Source organism: Antechinus flavipes, chromosome 2 (genome assembly GCF_016432865.1).
Source record: "Antechinus flavipes isolate AdamAnt ecotype Samford, QLD, Australia chromosome 2, AdamAnt_v2, whole genome shotgun sequence".
In the NCBI taxonomy this organism is placed as follows: domain Eukaryota; kingdom Metazoa; phylum Chordata; class Mammalia; order Dasyuromorphia; family Dasyuridae; genus Antechinus; species Antechinus flavipes.
The window spans coordinates 266079595-266097645 of record NC_067399.1 but is presented as its reverse complement, the minus strand read 5'-3'; the positions used below and the strand labels follow the sequence as shown (position 1 = coordinate 266097645).

General features: G+C 33.4%; 1 protein-coding gene across 1 annotated transcript in view; it reads left to right on the top strand.

Annotated features, from left to right (window-relative positions):
* The window catches only part of AQR (aquarius intron-binding spliceosomal factor), a 98247-nt gene that overhangs the window by 26341 nt on the left and 53855 nt on the right, over nucleotides 1-18051 (top strand). The window contains exons 11-17 of the mRNA XM_051977028.1: nucleotides 701-817; nucleotides 4495-4608; nucleotides 5094-5197; nucleotides 7555-7657; nucleotides 10360-10480; nucleotides 12537-12678; nucleotides 16131-16309. Coding sequence (XP_051832988.1) covers nucleotides 701-817; nucleotides 4495-4608; nucleotides 5094-5197; nucleotides 7555-7657; nucleotides 10360-10480; nucleotides 12537-12678; nucleotides 16131-16309 — 880 coding nt within the window. The remainder of the gene's footprint in view (nucleotides 1-700; nucleotides 818-4494; nucleotides 4609-5093; nucleotides 5198-7554; nucleotides 7658-10359; nucleotides 10481-12536; nucleotides 12679-16130; nucleotides 16310-18051) is intronic.

Genomic DNA, 18051 nt, shown 5'->3' with positions numbered 1-18051 from the left:
ACAAAATCCACCTAACCAACAAATTATCAAAATTGGAGTAAAAAGTACCTAGTCCTTGAGTTTAGATGATATCAAAGCCTATACCTTTAATTATATATATATAGGCCTATTTCTGTTTCTTTGTATAGATAGCTATAGATAATAGCTCATTCACACATGGCTATTTTTTACAGAGAAAGTATATGATGAATTTAGTCATTAAAATGGTTGCTGTTAAGGAATTTATTTTCTTCCATAGTTGTCTAACACACATGAGAGGAATGAGTATTTCAAAAATTCTTGATGTAGTCATTAATAATGGCTTATGAAGTCAGTTTGTTTCTCATGATAGTGATAAAATACATTGTTATGAGCAACATTTGTTAAGTAACATTAGAATTCTACTTTATGATTGTTTAGTAGTTTTTTCAGTCCAATTTATCTGACTATTTGTGACCTCTATGGGGTTTTCTTGGCAGAAATATTGGAGTGATTTGCCATTTCCTTCTCCAGTTCATTTTACACATGAGGAAACAGACAGAGTTAAATGACTTGCCCAGGGTAACACAGCTAGTAAGCTGTGTGAGGCTGGATTTGAACTCAGGATGAGTCTTCCTGATTCTCTGTCTGGTTCTCTATCTACTGTGCCACCTAGCTGCCCCAGAATTCTATTTTAGCTGTGGAGAATATGTAAAATTGGTTTCTGTCATATTTATTCTAGGCTTTGCTCCCTACACGACGCTGGTTTAACACAGTATTAGATGACTCCCATCTTGTGGTTCACTGTTACTTGTCCAATCTTGTCCGTAGAGAAGGTGATGGTCATCTTTTTTCCCAGGTGAGCTGTGATGTATGTGAACATTTATATATAAAACTGATAATTTCTTTATTTTTAAATGTTTGAATTTTGGCATTTTGAAGTATAGGACAAAGTTCTCCACAGAAGGCTTATCCAGTGTCTCACTAAGATGTGGAAGCAAATTATGAGTTGCAGAAGTTTATACCAGTGAGGTACAAGCCCTGACAAGTGGTAAATACTGGAAAGTTTTGAGTAACATCCTGATAATACTGACTTCTGTCTAAAAATCAGACTAGCTCAATATGGAGAGGTCTGCCACTAGCAGATTGTAACTTCATGATGAATACTTGCTTTTGGAGATCCCTGAAACAGAGAAGAGGACAAAATGAGCTTCTGTTCTATGGGTTCCCCTTTGGCTTTTGCAATAACAATGTTAGGAAAACAGATAGAAGTTGCTAAGACTCACAATCTCTAGAATATCTATAAACTTGAATTAAACAATTCTTTAAACATTAGATCCTTACACATTGACCAATGAAATGAAAAATCCATAGAAGAATTGCATCTTTTCAGTATTTACATTCTTACTGTCATTGAAATAAGAATATTATGAAGGATAATTCACAAGTTTTCCTCAGACAGGTAAATAGAGAAGTCAACTTTATTATATATCCCCATGAAACTTTGAAAAGAAAATCAATACAAGCAGAGGAATCAACACCAAATTAGGAAAAAAAAAATAAAAAGATATGGTAGGCAAATGAAATAGCTTTGAATTGACCTAATTACTTTAGAAACAAAAAAAAAAAAAAAAAGGAATAGTCACTAATATGTCAATATAGCTATTTTTATTTCCAGTTGAGAGTTAGCCAGAATCAGTTTCTTGGAGGAAAACAAAAGAATATTCTACAAAGATTACTTTAGGCAGTGTACATACACTTAGCAAGAACATCATAGCAGTTATTGGCAAAATGGGTTTAGAGCATAAACTAATTTGCAGAACATTTTGAATGAGGATGGTTTAAATTATGACCTGTTATTGTCTCACAAAACAGTGAGAAGTGATAGAGGAGAAAATGAAGTTCTAAGTGTGGGATTGTATATCAAGATATCTAAAAAAAAAGAGAAGTCTGAATACCTTGCGGAGGAAAATTTCTCCCCCCAAAAAGTAGAAAATAAAAAAAAGACATCATTTATTGCTTATCTATATGTCTTTCTCATCTGTAAGGAATTTTTATGAGAATTGTTCTACATATATTTCAAGGGCATCTTCAACAGAAATATAAGATTGGAAGGGATGCTTTCTCAAAATATGCTTTCTTGCAGATCATATCTTTCACATCATATTTGACTCAGTGGTACAGAGTACAAGATGTCGTGATTATTGTTTGTTAAAATTGTAAAAAAGATCTTCAAAGATTTGATAACAATGATGTTTCTCTGCCTTTGCAGAGTCTGGGCCCTCTACCAAGGATTTTCTATCTGCTCACTTTTGCCTTGTGGAATCCTTAGCTCCCTTAAAGGCTTATTTCAGATGTTGTCTCCTACAGGAGGCCTTTCATGAGACATCTCTTCATTGGGATAAATGTTTTACTCAATTTTTTGAGAAATAGGATTGTTTTGTTTTGATTTTTGTCTTTGTACTTCTAGCATCTAAACTTTATGTTTCTGGGAAATGAATATAATCTGCTTGCATTTTTGTTTTTCTTCCCGGGTTATTTCTACCTTCTGAATCCAATTCTTCCTGTGCAACAAGAGAATTGTTCAGTTCTGCACACATATATTGTATCTAGGATATACTGTAACCTATTTAACATGTAAAGTACTGCTTGCCATCTGGGGGAGGGGGTGGAGGAAGGGAGGGGAAAAATCGGAACAGAAGTGAGTGCAAGGGATAATGCTGTAAAAAATTACCCTAGCATGGGTTCTGTCAATAAAAAGTTATTTAAAAAATAAATAAATAAACTTTATGTTTGACACATAAAGTACTCATAAATGCTTGTTGAATGAGATCAGAATTATGGGTCTTCCAAAGAATAATATAGACATTTTTGTAGGAAAAACAAATTAAAATATTTTGTACAGAACTCATAAGTCCAGAAAAAAGGTGAGCTATTCATGTACTGAGTACAAGAAATAAAGGTGAGTAGCTGTCATGCTGCCTTGTTACCCATATAACTTACAGGAGGGACATCAGCATGCTATATAGCCCTCTACAAGAGGATTGTGGGAGAACATAGATAACAGTAGCACAAAATTACAAAAAATCCTGCACTGCTGGAGGGAGTATACAAATCAGTTAGCTCAGTAGTTCCATTGAAACAGTGACATATTTGTCTCATTGGTATGCTTCTGAGTTTTATTTTAAATTATCTCCTTTATCATACAGAATAAATACTCCTTCTAAGTTGACTCTAATAACAGCAATAACTATGTGCCATGTACTGTGCCAAGTGCTTTAAAATGATTGTCTCCTTTTGTCTTCACAAAAACCCTGAGAAGTGCTGTTATTATTCATATTTTACAGGTGAAGAAACTTGAGACAAACATGAGATTAAGTGGCCTGCTTAGGGTGACACTAGTGTATCTCTATAAGGCCAGATTTGAATTCAGGTCTTACTAACTTCAAGCCTAGTACTAGCCATTACGCCACCTTCCTTCCTCTCTAGAATAGATACCTGAAAATTGCAAGGGGTTTTCCTTTTATTTTACATTCTAATATTGGATTTTTGTTCTCATTCCTCATTTAATTACAGTGCCCCAGGAGAATAGCCGAGGACAATAATAATGATTTTAAATGACCTCTACCTCACCCTTCTGTTCCCACTCTTTTGGTGATAAAGTTACCTGGGATCATTGATATATATCCCCAGGACAGAAGGAAAAGCAATGTCACTTCTTTCCATCTTATGGTATTGATATGGGAAGCAATAATGTGAGTCTTCTGGAAACATAAATATTCACAGCTTTTCTGATTTTGAGGGGCATTTTTTCCTAGTTTAAATTGTCATGTGATAATCTGTTACAGACTTATGACATGCCGGATTATACAATTAAATAAACAACTCCTTCTTGGACTTAGTATCATCATTCCTTAGTACAACTCTTGTGTTGTCTCTATCTGTGAAAGTGGAGAAGGATTTTCCATAATCTGCAGCAATTAGTCAGGCCTCACTGTATATAGCAAATGGCTTGAGGTGAGGAATGAACTACATAGAATCCAAGATAATACTCATCCCCTGACAGGCCACTGCTAATGTAGCACTTTAATCTTTCCATTTGGACGTCTTATAACTATTAGTCCTTTTATGTTCTGGTCAGAGTATACAGATTCAGTAGTAGTCTTTCTTTGTGTTGTATTTTTATAAACTTTCTTTTATTGAAATTTAGAACTAATTTCAGCAACTTTAATGTCTCAATTTTATTATTCTAGTTTTAGAATTCTTACATGGAGAATTGAATATGCAGATTAAATGGACCATTAACCATCATTCAATTGTGAAACTGATCACAAGCTAATTTTCAATCTGGAATGTGTTTTATTTTTATTTTTGGGTTTTGATGTCAGTAGATTTCTACTTCAAAATATAGGTATTCCCTGAGGCTATATATAGACTTTTTGATGGGGAATGCTGTTCACAGAGGCACATTGTTAGTTTTTGCTTTTGCCATATGTTCTGATCACACAGCTCATTAATTTAAATATCTCATTTCAGCTTTTAGATGTGCTTAAATTTTACACTGGCTTTGAAATTAATGACCAGACTGGGAATGCTTTGACAGAAAATGAGATGACAACAATTCACTATGATAGAATTACTTCCTTACAGGTAATTTTTAACACATTAGAGCCATGTGCATATGCCTCATATAGTTAGGCTCAAGTCATATTTCTAAAATTTTGGTAGATTTCTTATTTGTGATACTAATGGGAAAAAATTTACCTTGCTAATACTTTTAAATGCTGCTTTAAGCCTTTAATATTTCTTTTGATTTTTAAAGAAAAACATAGTGATTTTCTTTCAGAGGAAGCTTCACTGCCCCCTCTTTTTTTCTCTAAATCTTAGGAAACAATCTTTTAAAAGATAAAATTTAACGTAATTTAAATTTAATATTTGTAATGATAAAGTTTATATATTACACACAATTTTGTCATTCATAATAATCAAATTGGATGATTCAGTTATTTAAAAAATATCGGCACCTTTTGCCATTTAATTTTACTTAACAAATGTGAAAATGGTGAACTTTTGGGAGTAAAAAGATGTTTTCAATATATGAAAATTATTGGGATTTCTCTTGATCTTTTTTCTAGAGAGCTGCTTTTGCACATTTCCCTGAATTGTATGATTTTGCCCTTTCAAATGTGGCAGCAGTGGATACGCGTGAATCTTTGTTAAAGTTTTTTGGACCTCTTAGGTAAGTCAGAAAGAAAATATTTTTATGTGATAATATAGTTAGTATGTTTTAGTGATTGACTTTTAATTTTTATTTTATTGCTCTTCGTTTCTTGTTTTCTTTTCTTTTCTTTTCTTTTCTCAGGCAATTGGGGTTAAGTTATTTGCCAGGGTCACAGGGCTAGGAAGTTTTAAGTGTTGGAAGACAGATTTGAACTAAGGTCCTCATTACTTCCAGACTGGTGCTCTATGCACTGTGCCCCCTTTTTTCATTGATTTTGCAAACATTTATTAAGCTCCTAGGATGTGCAAAACCATTTTTATGATTATATTTTATCACTTTAGGTTCATGCTTTTTTATTTAAAATCTTTCAGTTTTGATTCAGCACTTTTCTATTTTTCTTTCATTTAAGTTAAAACTCTCATTTTCCCTGTTTTGTGGGAATTCTTTTTTTTTTTTTTAATTCTTTTTTCTGCTCCATAGTCATAAGGAAAAATTTTCCAGATGCTATGCTATCAGTAGAGTAGGGGTAATAGATAGTAAGCTGGACCATCTATCATTTCTGCTTCTGTGAAAATAGTGCTATATACATTCTACACATACAACAAATATTCAGTGAGGCTGTTATAATATAGTGAATTTTACATCCTTGGAAGAGATGATGGTAGTAATATCATCAGATAGTTATTAACTACCTGTAAAATATCTCTGCTTTTCATCATTATTTCTGGAGAAAATTTGTTTTTGATAATTGGTCATGTAAAATGGAGCAAGAATTTTGTGCTTTTGATGTTCATATGAATTAGATCTGACACGTATTTAAGATAGTGAACAATTTATTATTTAAATACATGATTATTTAGAAATAAACAATAATATCTTTCTTTTTCAAGTTCAATATTTATTGACAGCAAAAGCACCCATATTTCCTAAACATGCCTTTTAAACATATTTGTTTGACATGTTTCAGTTTTCAAATATATTTAGATTTGCTCCTCACATTGCACCTAGGAAAGTAGGTGTAGACAATTAGATTGAGAGCTGAAAGGGTGTAGTGGCCGCCTAATCTAACCCCATTGATGAGGAAAAAGGTCAAGGCAGGTTAAGAGTCTTGCACAAGATGGTGGAAAGAGTGAGTCGTAGAGGAGGGACTTGAATTCAGGCAGCCTGAGTCCTTCCACTACTTTCCTTGCCTGACTCAAGATATTGGTAAATGTTGGTCAGTTCCTGAGTAAAGCTTTTCTCTCAAAATGTCTTTTGTAGTTTTGTACTTCTGCAGGATTAAGATGACTGTAATCTTATCATCTATCCAAATTGTAGCCCATTCATTATTTGTCTTTTTATTCTGTGTAACTTATTCATGCATGTCCACAAATATACCTTGAAACACTCAGGCTTTTCTTCTACTCTCTCTTGTCTTCAGTACATAAACAGTCTATTTCTTTTTCTGCACAAGGACTTGATGATGTATTTTTTGCTACATTTTACATACAGGAGATTGTTTATATTTGTTAGCTCTATGATCCATTTTTGTTGTGGCTTCTGTATCATGTCTTGTAGGGATCCAAATTCATAGATTGAGATGCCACAGATATTCACACATTTATTGTCTCCAAAGTAGTTCTTGCAAAGTTTTGGGGATCAGCTCATAGTTTCATTGTAGCCCGATTTCTGTTCCTTTCCTGTTGAAGCAACTCCTGCTGGTAGAGCTTGATATCACTGCACCTTATTTCTACCCAAATGTCACTTGGTCATTGGTCCTATATGTCCTTTGTTGTTGTTGTTTGTTCTCTTTTCATAGTTACTATCATGTATCCACACAGTCCCATATAGATGGCCTTCTTCACTGGCTTCATATCTAGATATTGCTATCTTTGTTCATGATTTAGATTTTAATACTTAAAAGTATTTTCTTGTTACCATGATCTGGGCTTCCATGGTTTTTGAGGTCATTATTAACACTTCTCAGCAATATCATAACCTGTGTATACTGCCATTCTACTATTCAACCTGAAATACTATCTTGGGCTACCTATTTCTTCAGAAATAATTCATTCTTCATGCTCTACCATGATTGAAGTCCTCTAACATCACCAGGAAGATATTAGGCTCTTGTAGCAAGGAGCAATGTGAGTTATTGGAAGCTTTTTGTATTTTTCTATGTGTAATTCAAATTTTCCTTTACTCATGTTTAATTCTACCAACAGACCATGTTCAATGACTTTCTAATATATATGAATTAATGGGCTAAGTGAAGGGGCTGCCCATCTAGCAGCACGTTACAATCTGGGGAATATGCATTTAAAAAATTTTAAGCACAATACACATTTATGTTATGTATTTTTTTTATGTTTATGTATTTTTATTTTATGTTGCAGTTCAAATACACTCCACCAGGTGGCATCATATCTCTGCTTATTGCCAGCCCTTCCTGAAAAGGAAGACACAACTTTTGACAAGGAATTTCTTCTGGAATTGTTGGTAAATTACATTTTAAAAAAATGTCTCACATTCTTTTTTCTTTTATCTTTCTTTCCTGGAGATGTTGAGCTAATGAAATTATTAGCAATAATTAGATCAACAAGATATTAGGTCAGTAATTTATAATCTTTTTGAAAATCCAGCATAGTTAATTTGGCACATTACTTATCCCATAGGAAGTGCTCAATAAAAAAGGTTTTCTTTCATTCATTATCTACCATACCACCTCTTTAAACTGATACATGGCAAGTGCAAAAAGAGCTTATGAACATTTAAAAATGAAGTGATTACCAAAATGTTTTCATTTTTATTAAGCATAAATTATTCCTAATTAAACTTTCTTTTGTTTTGTTAGGGTTGATAGACATGTGGATTAGGTTAATGCTGTAGCACTAGTGTATGGATTTCATTGAAGTATTTGACAATGCCTTAATGACAGGATGGAGATTAATAATAGGCAGGTTAATGACACTGCTGAATGAGTTTATAGCTATACTTAAAGTGTTTTGAATAATGAATTATTGTTCACCCTGAAGGAAGTTTTTAGTAGCAAGTCCCAGGACTCTTAGCTCTTTGCTTTTAAAAAGAAATTTGTTCATCATTTTAAAAAAATCAAAACATCCTGTTTTTTTCCTTTCTCTTGCCTTCTAGATATCTTTGTCTAGATACTTCTTCTATTACCTCAAGCTCCATGTGAACCTTTCCCTAAGTTCAACCTTTCTTCCTAATTTTCCTGTTGTGGTACTATCATTCTTTATGTAATCTTAACATGAAACTTAATTCATCTTTATAATTCTAGAATGAATCTGCATTGCAAAAATGATTATTTAAAAATTTGATAAAATTTTAAACTGAATTCTTCACTATTTCAAAAGGTTTGTGACTTCATTGGTATGGAAACTACTAATAGTAGTCTACACCATAGTAGAAGATGTTCATAGATTACTTTGGCTAAAACGATTTGTTGCCAGGTGCCAAATTTTTTTTGGCAGTGAATCTTTCCATATTTAAATACACAGAAGCAGTCTGTCTGCAATCCTATATTCTAAGTTTTTCCATCTTGATAGGATCTGGGAGAACTTAAATATTTATTAACATGTTAATAATCAAGGTTCATCTCCATTTCCCAAGGAGTCACTTGGGCAGAAAACTTCAGTGCAGATAGACTTTGTCATAAAAGTATGTTGTAACAGAATCAGTTTTGGGTACCATATATAATGCATGGAGAGGTGACTAGGGTAGTGATATTCTTGAAGTCTTGTTATGAGGAATATTTGAAGGTACTGGAGTGTTTACTCTGTAAAAGAAAATAATGAAAGAAGGGAGGAGAAAGAGAAAGAGTTAAGGCGTGGCTTGTGTTTTTAAACATTTGAAGGGCTTTTTATCATGGAGAGGGATTATACTTTTTGAGAGAGAGAAAGCTAGGACCAATGAATTTATAGGACAAGGACATGGAAAATATCAGTCAGTAAAAGCATAAGCATCTCCACAATTAGCACTGTCCAAAAATGAAATGGGGTGCTTTGTGAAGTAATAAATTCCCTTTTATGTGAAATATTCAAACAGATTCTAGGTAACTCCCTGTCAGGAATGGATATGGTAGTTAAATCTTGCAGGAGTAAGAGATTGGACTAGATGACAACCAGAGTTATTTCCATTTTTTATGGAAAAATTCAACTCCAAGCTAGCAATTTTAATGTACCCCTGACCAATTCTTATTTCAAGGGAAAACTAGTTATTCAAGAAGACAAAACTAATTTTCAAGTTAGTTCCAAAGAACTGTCTAAAGTCTCAGTGACAAATGTTTAAGCCTTTGTGACAGGTGTTTAAGCTACTCTTGGTAGAATTCCCTGAGAGATTGTCAAATCTTTGTATAGTTTTTTTTTGTAAAGTAAAAGTATATTAAACACATGGAAAACATTTTCCTATTGATATATTGCCTCAGTTGGAGTAATTTGATCCTGGGGAGCAAACCTGCTTTACTGTCTTCCAAATCATTCTTTTGACTATGACTGCTTTCTAAAAATTCCTTTGGCTATTATCTGATATTTTAAAGTCTTCCATTTTAAGTCAGGTTGTTAACAACTGTTACTGTCAGTAGTAGATTCCATTCCTTAAGAGAAAATAGAATTGTTCTGACTAAAGGTTAATAAAACCATTTAATGGCATTGATTTCAAATAAAAGATTCTTTATTTGAAAATGCTTATTTTAGTCTTTGGGGTGGATTTATTTTTTTATTATTTTTAATTTTTTTCACCATTCACTTTTTTTTTTTTTTGAAGCAATTGGGGTTAAGTGACTTGTCCAGGGTCACACAGTTAGTAAGTGTTAAATGTCTGAGGTGGGATTTGAACTTGGCTTCTCCTGACCCCAAAGCCAGTACTCTATCCACTGTGCCATCTAGCTGCTTCTGGGCTAGATTTTTAAATAAAAAGTTTTTCTCTGCCTAATGAATGTTTTACTTACTAAGAAGAAAATCCCCCTGATGATCTTAAAATTCATTTTGAATACTGAAAAGCTGTTAATGAAAAAAAAATTACTTCTAAAGCCATATTTTTTGTATTTCTCATTTTTGATTAAGGAAACTATGTAAATTTGGAAAATAAAAGAAAATATTTTAAGTTCTTTTGAAAACTTTTCTTCTTTGATTTCTCATGGATTGATTCTGTTGATAAATTTACTCTCTCTTTTTTAAAAACAGGTTTCCCGTCATGAACGTCGAATTTCTCAAATTCAGCAACTTAACCAAATGCCTTTGTATCCAACTGAGAAAATTATTTGGGATGAAAATATTGTCCCAACTGAATATTATTCTGGGGAAGGTATGTGCAAAGAAAAAATAGAGCAATTTGGTTTAAAAAGAGGATTTGGGAATAAATACAGTTAGTTACATTTTATTAGTCAAGAAAATTATTTAGCTTCTCCAAGTTTATCTTTCACAACTAGCAAGTCCTTGATACAATTATACTAGGATAATTATTAAATTTAACTTAACTTTTAACAATACTACTCAAATTTATTTATTGAAATGAGTTTAATTCTTCCTAATAATTACATTAGCATGGGTTCTGGAATCAGAGGTTCAAAGTTCCACCTCTGATGATTCTCAGTTTTGTAGCTTTTGACATGTCTCTTAACCAACTGGGTTTCAGTTTCCCCTACTACAAAGTTGGATGATTAGATAGGATGGCCTTTGAAGTTTCTTCTGGTTCTAGTTCTAGATCTGAAAAGGCTTCATCTTGTTTCATTTATTTTTTCATTGTCTAAGATAGTTTTTTGAACTCTGACTTATAAGCCATGAAAGAGAATATACTGTTTTATAGTTATGCAGTATTTTGAATCCAAACTGGTAGTAAGACAGTTTGATCAGCTGTTTCCTTCATTAAATTTAGTTTGGGTAAATTCACTATCAAAGAATGAATGTTATGAGAGCATTATACAATCGAAAGAATATTCTGAGAACATGATACAATGGAAAGAACACTGGACTTAAGGTCACAAAACTTGGGTTAAAATCTTTGTTGTCCTACTTATCTGTGTAACCTTAGTTTCCTTATCTGTAAAATGGGAATAGTAATAGCACTATCCCCCAGGTTGGTGAGGATTAAATGAGATAATATTTGTGAAGTTCTTAGCACAGTATGTTCAACACTATTTTAAATAGTGGCAACAAAACAGATATATAGCTCTGAAGATGATTTCTTTGAAACGGGAATCCCTCATTTAGATTTGCAAGTTCTGGAATAGTTAGTCTCCTTAAAGTCATTAGTTTTTGTCCTTATCTCTGATGTGATTGAAAACATGTTTCTAGCAGAATTCTTCACTTTGAATAGTTTTTTTTTTTTTTTTTTTTTTTTGAATCATCCTCTTATTACCAACACAAGTCTATTTGGATGAAAACGTCAAATCTTTTATTATACTTGGCACCCATTGCTTATTTTGAGCCTTAAATTACAGTCTTCTTATGGAGACATGCTACTTTCAAAAAAGGTGTGAAATTGCTGTTTTAACATTAATTTTGGGGAGCATCAAAAAAATTGGAGTATATCTTATTTCTGAAGAATTTGTGTTCATCAGTCATGTTGTTTCTTTTCCAAGTAAGCTAGCTAGATGAGAACTAGAATCCATTTAGCATTCAATGTTCTAAAGATTTTCTTTAGAGGATTAATAATTAAAAGGCAACTTTGTTACAAAACTCTTCCAAAAAAAGGGAATTGTGTCAATGTAGAGCTGTATGACAATTCTACTGCAGCAAATCAACTCATCTGATTTTCTACTGTGTCTATTGTTACTTAGGAACTGTTTCTCAGTGATTATAACAATGTTTAAAGGTCAGTCTCACCTGGAAAATAGGTTATTATTATTATTATTATTATTGTTATTTATAATGTACTTATTTTTCTGAGAGGCAGTGAGGCAGAGTGGAAAAACAGTCAGCCTCAGAATCAAGGTGAGTTAGGTTTAGAGGCAACTCTGAAATATATTGGCCATATGTTGCTTAACTTCTCAGAGCTTGACAACATCTTCCAAGGTTAGGAGCAGAGATGACTACATCAGAAAGGGGGTGAGGGGTGTTTCTTTTTTGAATATTCCTTCTACCTTTAAATCACAAGTACAGTCAAAAAAATTAAAGTTAGTTTTCATGGAAAACCAGTTACTATTTTCTGATGGCTATATTCACAGGATCAATAAATTGTCCTTTAACATGTATATTCTTTATTTTTTCTTTTCTTTGTTTGGTATGTTGTTCCTAGTGGTTAAGTCAGATTCACTTTTTCTTTCATACAAATGAACAAGGTATTGCTCTTGTGTTATCAATGATGTTTTTAGAAGAAGTAAAACAGAGGTCACATCCTTTTTTGATATCTCCCCTTTTAGGTTGTCTGGCTCTTCCCAAGCTAAATTTGCAATTTTTGACTCTTCATGACTATCTGCTAAGAAACTTCAATCTGTTCCGGTTAGAGTCAACTTATGAGATAAGACAGGATATCGAGGATGGAGTCAGCAGAATGAAACCTTGGTTAGTACATTGACATCCCTTGTTTTTTTTATTTTTTATTTTTTTATTTTTTTTTATTTTAGTTAATAATAACTTTGTATTGACAGAATCCATGCCAGGGTAATTTTTTACAACATTATCCCTTGCACTCGCTTATGTTTCGTTTTTTTCCCCTCCCTCCCTCCACCCCCCCCCCCCCCCCAAGATGGCAAGCAGTCCTATATATGTTAAATATGTTGCAGTATATCCTAGATACAATACATATTTGCAGAACCGAACAGTTCTCCTGTTGCACAGGGAGAATTGGATTCAGAAGGTAAAAATAACTCGGGAAGAAAATCAAAAATGCAAATAGTTCACATTCGTTTCCCAGTATTCCTTCTTTGGGTGTAGCTGTTTCTGTCTATCATTTATCCATTGAAACTCAGTTAGGTCTCTTTGTCAAAGAAATCCACTTCCATCAGAATACATCCTCATACAATATCGTTGTCGAAGTGTATAATGATCTCCTGGTTCTGCTCATCTCACTTAGCATCAGTCCATGTAGGTCTCTCCAAGCCTCTCTGTATTCATCCTGCTGGTCATTCCTTACAGAGCAATAATATTCCATAACATTCATATACCACAATTTACCCAGCCATTCTCCAATGGATGGGCATCCATTCATTTTCCAGTTTCTAGCCACTACAAACAGGGCTGCTACAAACATTTTGGCACATACAGGTCCCTTTCCCTTTTTTAGTATCTCTTTGGGGTATAAGCCCAATAGAAACACTGCTGGATCAAAGGGTATGCACAGTTTGATAACTTTTTGGGCATAATTCCAGATTGCTCTCCAGAATGGTTGGATTTGTTCACAACTCCACCAACAATGCATCAGTGTCCCCGTTTTCCCGCATCCCCTCCAACATTCATCATTATTTTTTCCTGTCATCTTAGCCAATCTGACAGGTGTGTAGTGATATCTCAGAGCTGTCTTAATTTGCATTTCTCTGATCGATAGTGATTTGGAACACTCTTTCATGTGAGTGGTAATAGTTTCAATTTCATCCTCTGAAAATTGTCTGTTCATATCCTTTGACCATTTATCAATTGGAGAATGGCTTGATTTTTTATAAATTTGAGATTGACATCCCTTGTAAACCAAGAGGACACCTTCTATTGTTAAACTTTCTTATATCACTGACTTCATAACTAGATTTGAAAGTGACATAGGAGGCCTAGAAATTACTTCTCAGGTATCAAATGGAATTGGGAAGGCAATTGCAGATATTCATAAATAAAATGTCACAAAATATATGACAAATACATGAAAGTCTTAGGATCGAGGGAAGGCATTAAGGCTTTACTGCTTTAGCGTGACATCTTCCATTTATTGGGGGCAGTGTTGAAGTTTGAGTTGCAAAGCGATAGCAAAGGCTATGGAAAGATCTGAAAGGAGGAGATTAGCCAAGAGATGAAACTAAAGCAGGTGACTCTAGTGAAGGGACATTTAACATGTTCTGCCATTGCCAACAGCTCTTAGGCTTAGATCTTCACTGGGTTAGCAAAATCAAAAGCCTTTTCTTCTGTGGTTAACATAAAATTCTCTACTTTGCATGATTTATCAAGATTTTATTTTTATTTAAATATTGCTGACTTCATATAAAGAAAGATTCGTTCCAAGGATTTTGTAAATTATGGTGCCACTTTTATAAAGTTATTTACTTGTCACCTACTTTTATTTTCATTTCCTGGATAATATAGTTTCTGTTCTGTTCCTGTATATTGACATCTGTCAGAGTCTACAAGTTCATGTAGAAATAGCTTCATTATTTTATACCTTGTGTATGCTACAACATTCTGTACAGGGAGCTTAAATTTATTTGTTTGTAAACTGATTCAGATAATTTCCATTATTTGCTAATGATAACAATATAGATGCTATTTGTGATCATATTCTTTTTTGTTTCTCTTATTACCATTCATACATAACGCTATATTTTCCACTAATTATTGTGTGAAAAGTTATTCTGGGTGAGACCATAAAGCATAGCATTTAAAGGAAAGTATTTTTGACTTAATAATCAGTTGAGTCAGTAGGCAGGGATATGGCTGGCAGTTGGAAATTTGTATACCCACTGGCTGATCTGTTGCTCCCTGCCCACAGTTTTGCTGCTGCAATTATTGCCCATTATTTGAGTCTGGATGGGGGAATTTGGGGTCATATGAAGAGCAATTGCCCCAAGTTTATGTATACCCTGAGCTAGTAGGTCCTGATTTTGCATCGAGGCAGAGGTATATTTCATATCTTAAATTTAAATCACAATTTATCAAGATGGTTCCCTTACTTTCTACTTAAATCCCAACAATCTTATGTTTTATTAATCAAGGAGAATTTTAGATGTTATTTTAAAATCCATTACAATAAGGAAGAAAATAGCACTTTTGAAGGTAATTGATTCACATTTGGAAGATAGAATTTTGACCCATTGATTCTTGTTGGCCAGTATGATGCTGTAAAAATGATGAAGTTTTAAAGGTGTCAATCTCTTTTCATATTCATGAACATTGGAGAAGCAAACCTAGGAAAATGTATTTATATCTGGCACTTGTAAAGATCATGTTTTGAGATTGCTCAGCCAACATGGGAAGATGGTCTAGATTATAAGAAATCTCTATTTTTAACATTACATTTTATAAGTGGAAATATAGGACTGGTTCCACCAGGATTTAAGCACTCTGAACTAGTCTTTAAGAAATTGTCTCAGACACCAATATTGTTATTGGATCCCAGAGATAATTTTCCATCCCTTAGGACTTCCCCCCTCCCTTTTCTCTCTTTGCTATTATGGATTTACAGTTTTAAAGAGTCAGCATCACTGTTGATGATACTAGAAACCTATACTAAGTGAACAGATATGTTCTTGAGCATGTCATTTTTGTTTACCCTTTTCCTCTTGAAGGAAGGGCTTCTACAGATTTCATGTTTCAACTTCCATCTTCAATAAAGAATAGAAGCAATGGGAAAGAATTGTTATCTTGTTATATAGTTCTTTGTTGAGTACTATTGATAATTTCTTTTTACATCCCTAGTGACTTCTGTTAAATAGAAGTTTATGTGGCATTAAAGAAAGGAGAAATTCATACATGTTGTATTGGTTTATTTCCTTTCATAACATTATGGTTGAACTCTATGAATACCTTTTCTTATATAGAAATGTCTTTTTCCTCATATTGTTTTCTCTTTTTTTCTTAAACATTTCCTTTTGAAGTTTCTCATTATTATAATGAAGGAATAACAAAGTGAACGATATTTAAACTGACATGAAAAATTTTGTGAAACATTTTACACTCAGGAATTTGACTACACTAATTTTAAGTGGTAGCTGGTCATTTAATTTATTTGTTTTAGTATTATAGCAATTTAGGAGGAGTTAATGTCTGTTGACTATTGCCAGTGTAATTAATCATTTTGACCTCTTGGTTTTCAGGCAGTCGGAATATGGAGGCGTGGTATTTGGTGGCTGGGCTCGAATGGCTCAGCCTATTGTAGCTTTCACTGTAGTTGAAGTTGCCAAACCTAACATTGGTGAAAATTGGCCGACTCGAGTGCGTGCAGATGTTACCATCAATTTGAATGTCAGAGACCAAATCAAAGATGAATGGCAAGGTATTCTTATTTTTCAAACACTAAAGTTGATTTCTGCCTTTTTTTTTTAAACCACTAAAGAGGGTATTGTGTGTATGATGTGTATCAGAGGAAGAGTGAAATACTTTTATCAAATGTAATATTGAAATTGCCTATTCTTTCCTAGATAGAGAACACTTGTTTTCAGGGTTTTAATTGTCTCTATTTATTGCTGTCCTAAAACACCTAGGATCAAATCTCATTATTTATTTTGGACTTGTAAATTGTGTCTGGAATTTATTTGATCTGTAAATTTTGGGGGCTTTCTGTGTAGATTAATGTGAACATCCCCTTTAGGAGATAATCCAAAAGTTAATATGTTGGGGTGTTATGTTGTGGGGTGAGGAAGATAAACTTGAAGAGAGAGGAAAGTAATCAGACCAGAGGATGACCAAGAGAGCAGTGTCACAGAAACCAGTGAAAGAGATCATTGTGAAGGAATGGCTAAAAAGAAAAAACTAAAAATGCTGTCATTGGCTTTTAACAACTAAGTGGATATTGGTGACCTTAGATAGCAGTTGTAAAAAAGCCAGATTGCATTAGATTGAATCATTAATGGGTAATAATGAAGTGGAAAAATGGAGCGTACTTATTCCAGAAATCTATTAGGAAAGGGGAGAGAAGAAAAAAGATGATAGCGTAAAGCAGATGAGAAAAATAAAGTTTTTTTTTTTTTGTTTGTTTTTTTAAGTGTAGAGAAAGAAAGGCCAGTTGAGGAGAGATTGAAGATGAGAAAATGTGTCAGGTATCATCTTGAAAGAGAGAGCAGGACATCTAGGGCACAAAGGAATGATCCCTGATGAGTAGTAAGGCCATTTATATTCCCTGAAGCTAGAGAATAGAAGGAGATTGGATACAGGGAGAAATTTTATATTGTGGAGGAATTGGAGATAAGAAAAATCATATAATTCACATTGGTCTTGGTAAAATAGTCGTCTTTTGGATGAGAGAGGATAAGTAGAATTGGAATTAAAGTATTGGAAAATAAAGGTTTAAATTATTCTTCTCTGTAAAGTGTGATTAGCAAATTATCAGAGATATATAAAAAATGGCCATGTAGCTATGAGACCTACATGAGGATAAATAGCATGATAGTTGACTCAGCTTGGTGTGACTGAAGCAAGAGTGAAGAAGGTGAGCAGTAGTTCTGACTTAGGGTGGGATCATCTAAAAAACAAAGGAGTAAAAGGCTTCAAGAGTAGAGGACATTGCTTTGTTGACATTTCTGTCAGAATTTAAAGGAAGACAAAGGAAGCTGTAAAAAATGATGGATTAGAAAATTTGGCAAAAGGGATCAACCAAGAGTGCTGAAGAATTTTGAAGGCACTTGCATCCCAGTTATAAAGAACTTTTACAGTCCTTTCCTCTAACACCTTTATTTTTCCAAGGAGAATCCTAAGCTTCAGAAAGGGAACAAGTGGCCAACCTTGGAATTTGCACTGAAGTCCTATGATCCTAAATTCATCCTTTTTTTCACATAGCTACTCTGCTTCTTGTTGTGGAATTGTTGGTGAAAATATGTCATTACAAATAATCATTATCCCAGAAGGCTGACATATTATCAGCACAGCAATTCCCTATCTAGGCAAAAGGTCCAAAAGTATATTTTAAAATGGTATATTTTTGAGTTTTCTTCATTTGTGGAGAAAACTTCTGGAATTTAAATAAAACATTGAATAGTTAATTAAACACTACCATTTTGTGAGTATAAAGAAAGGAATAAA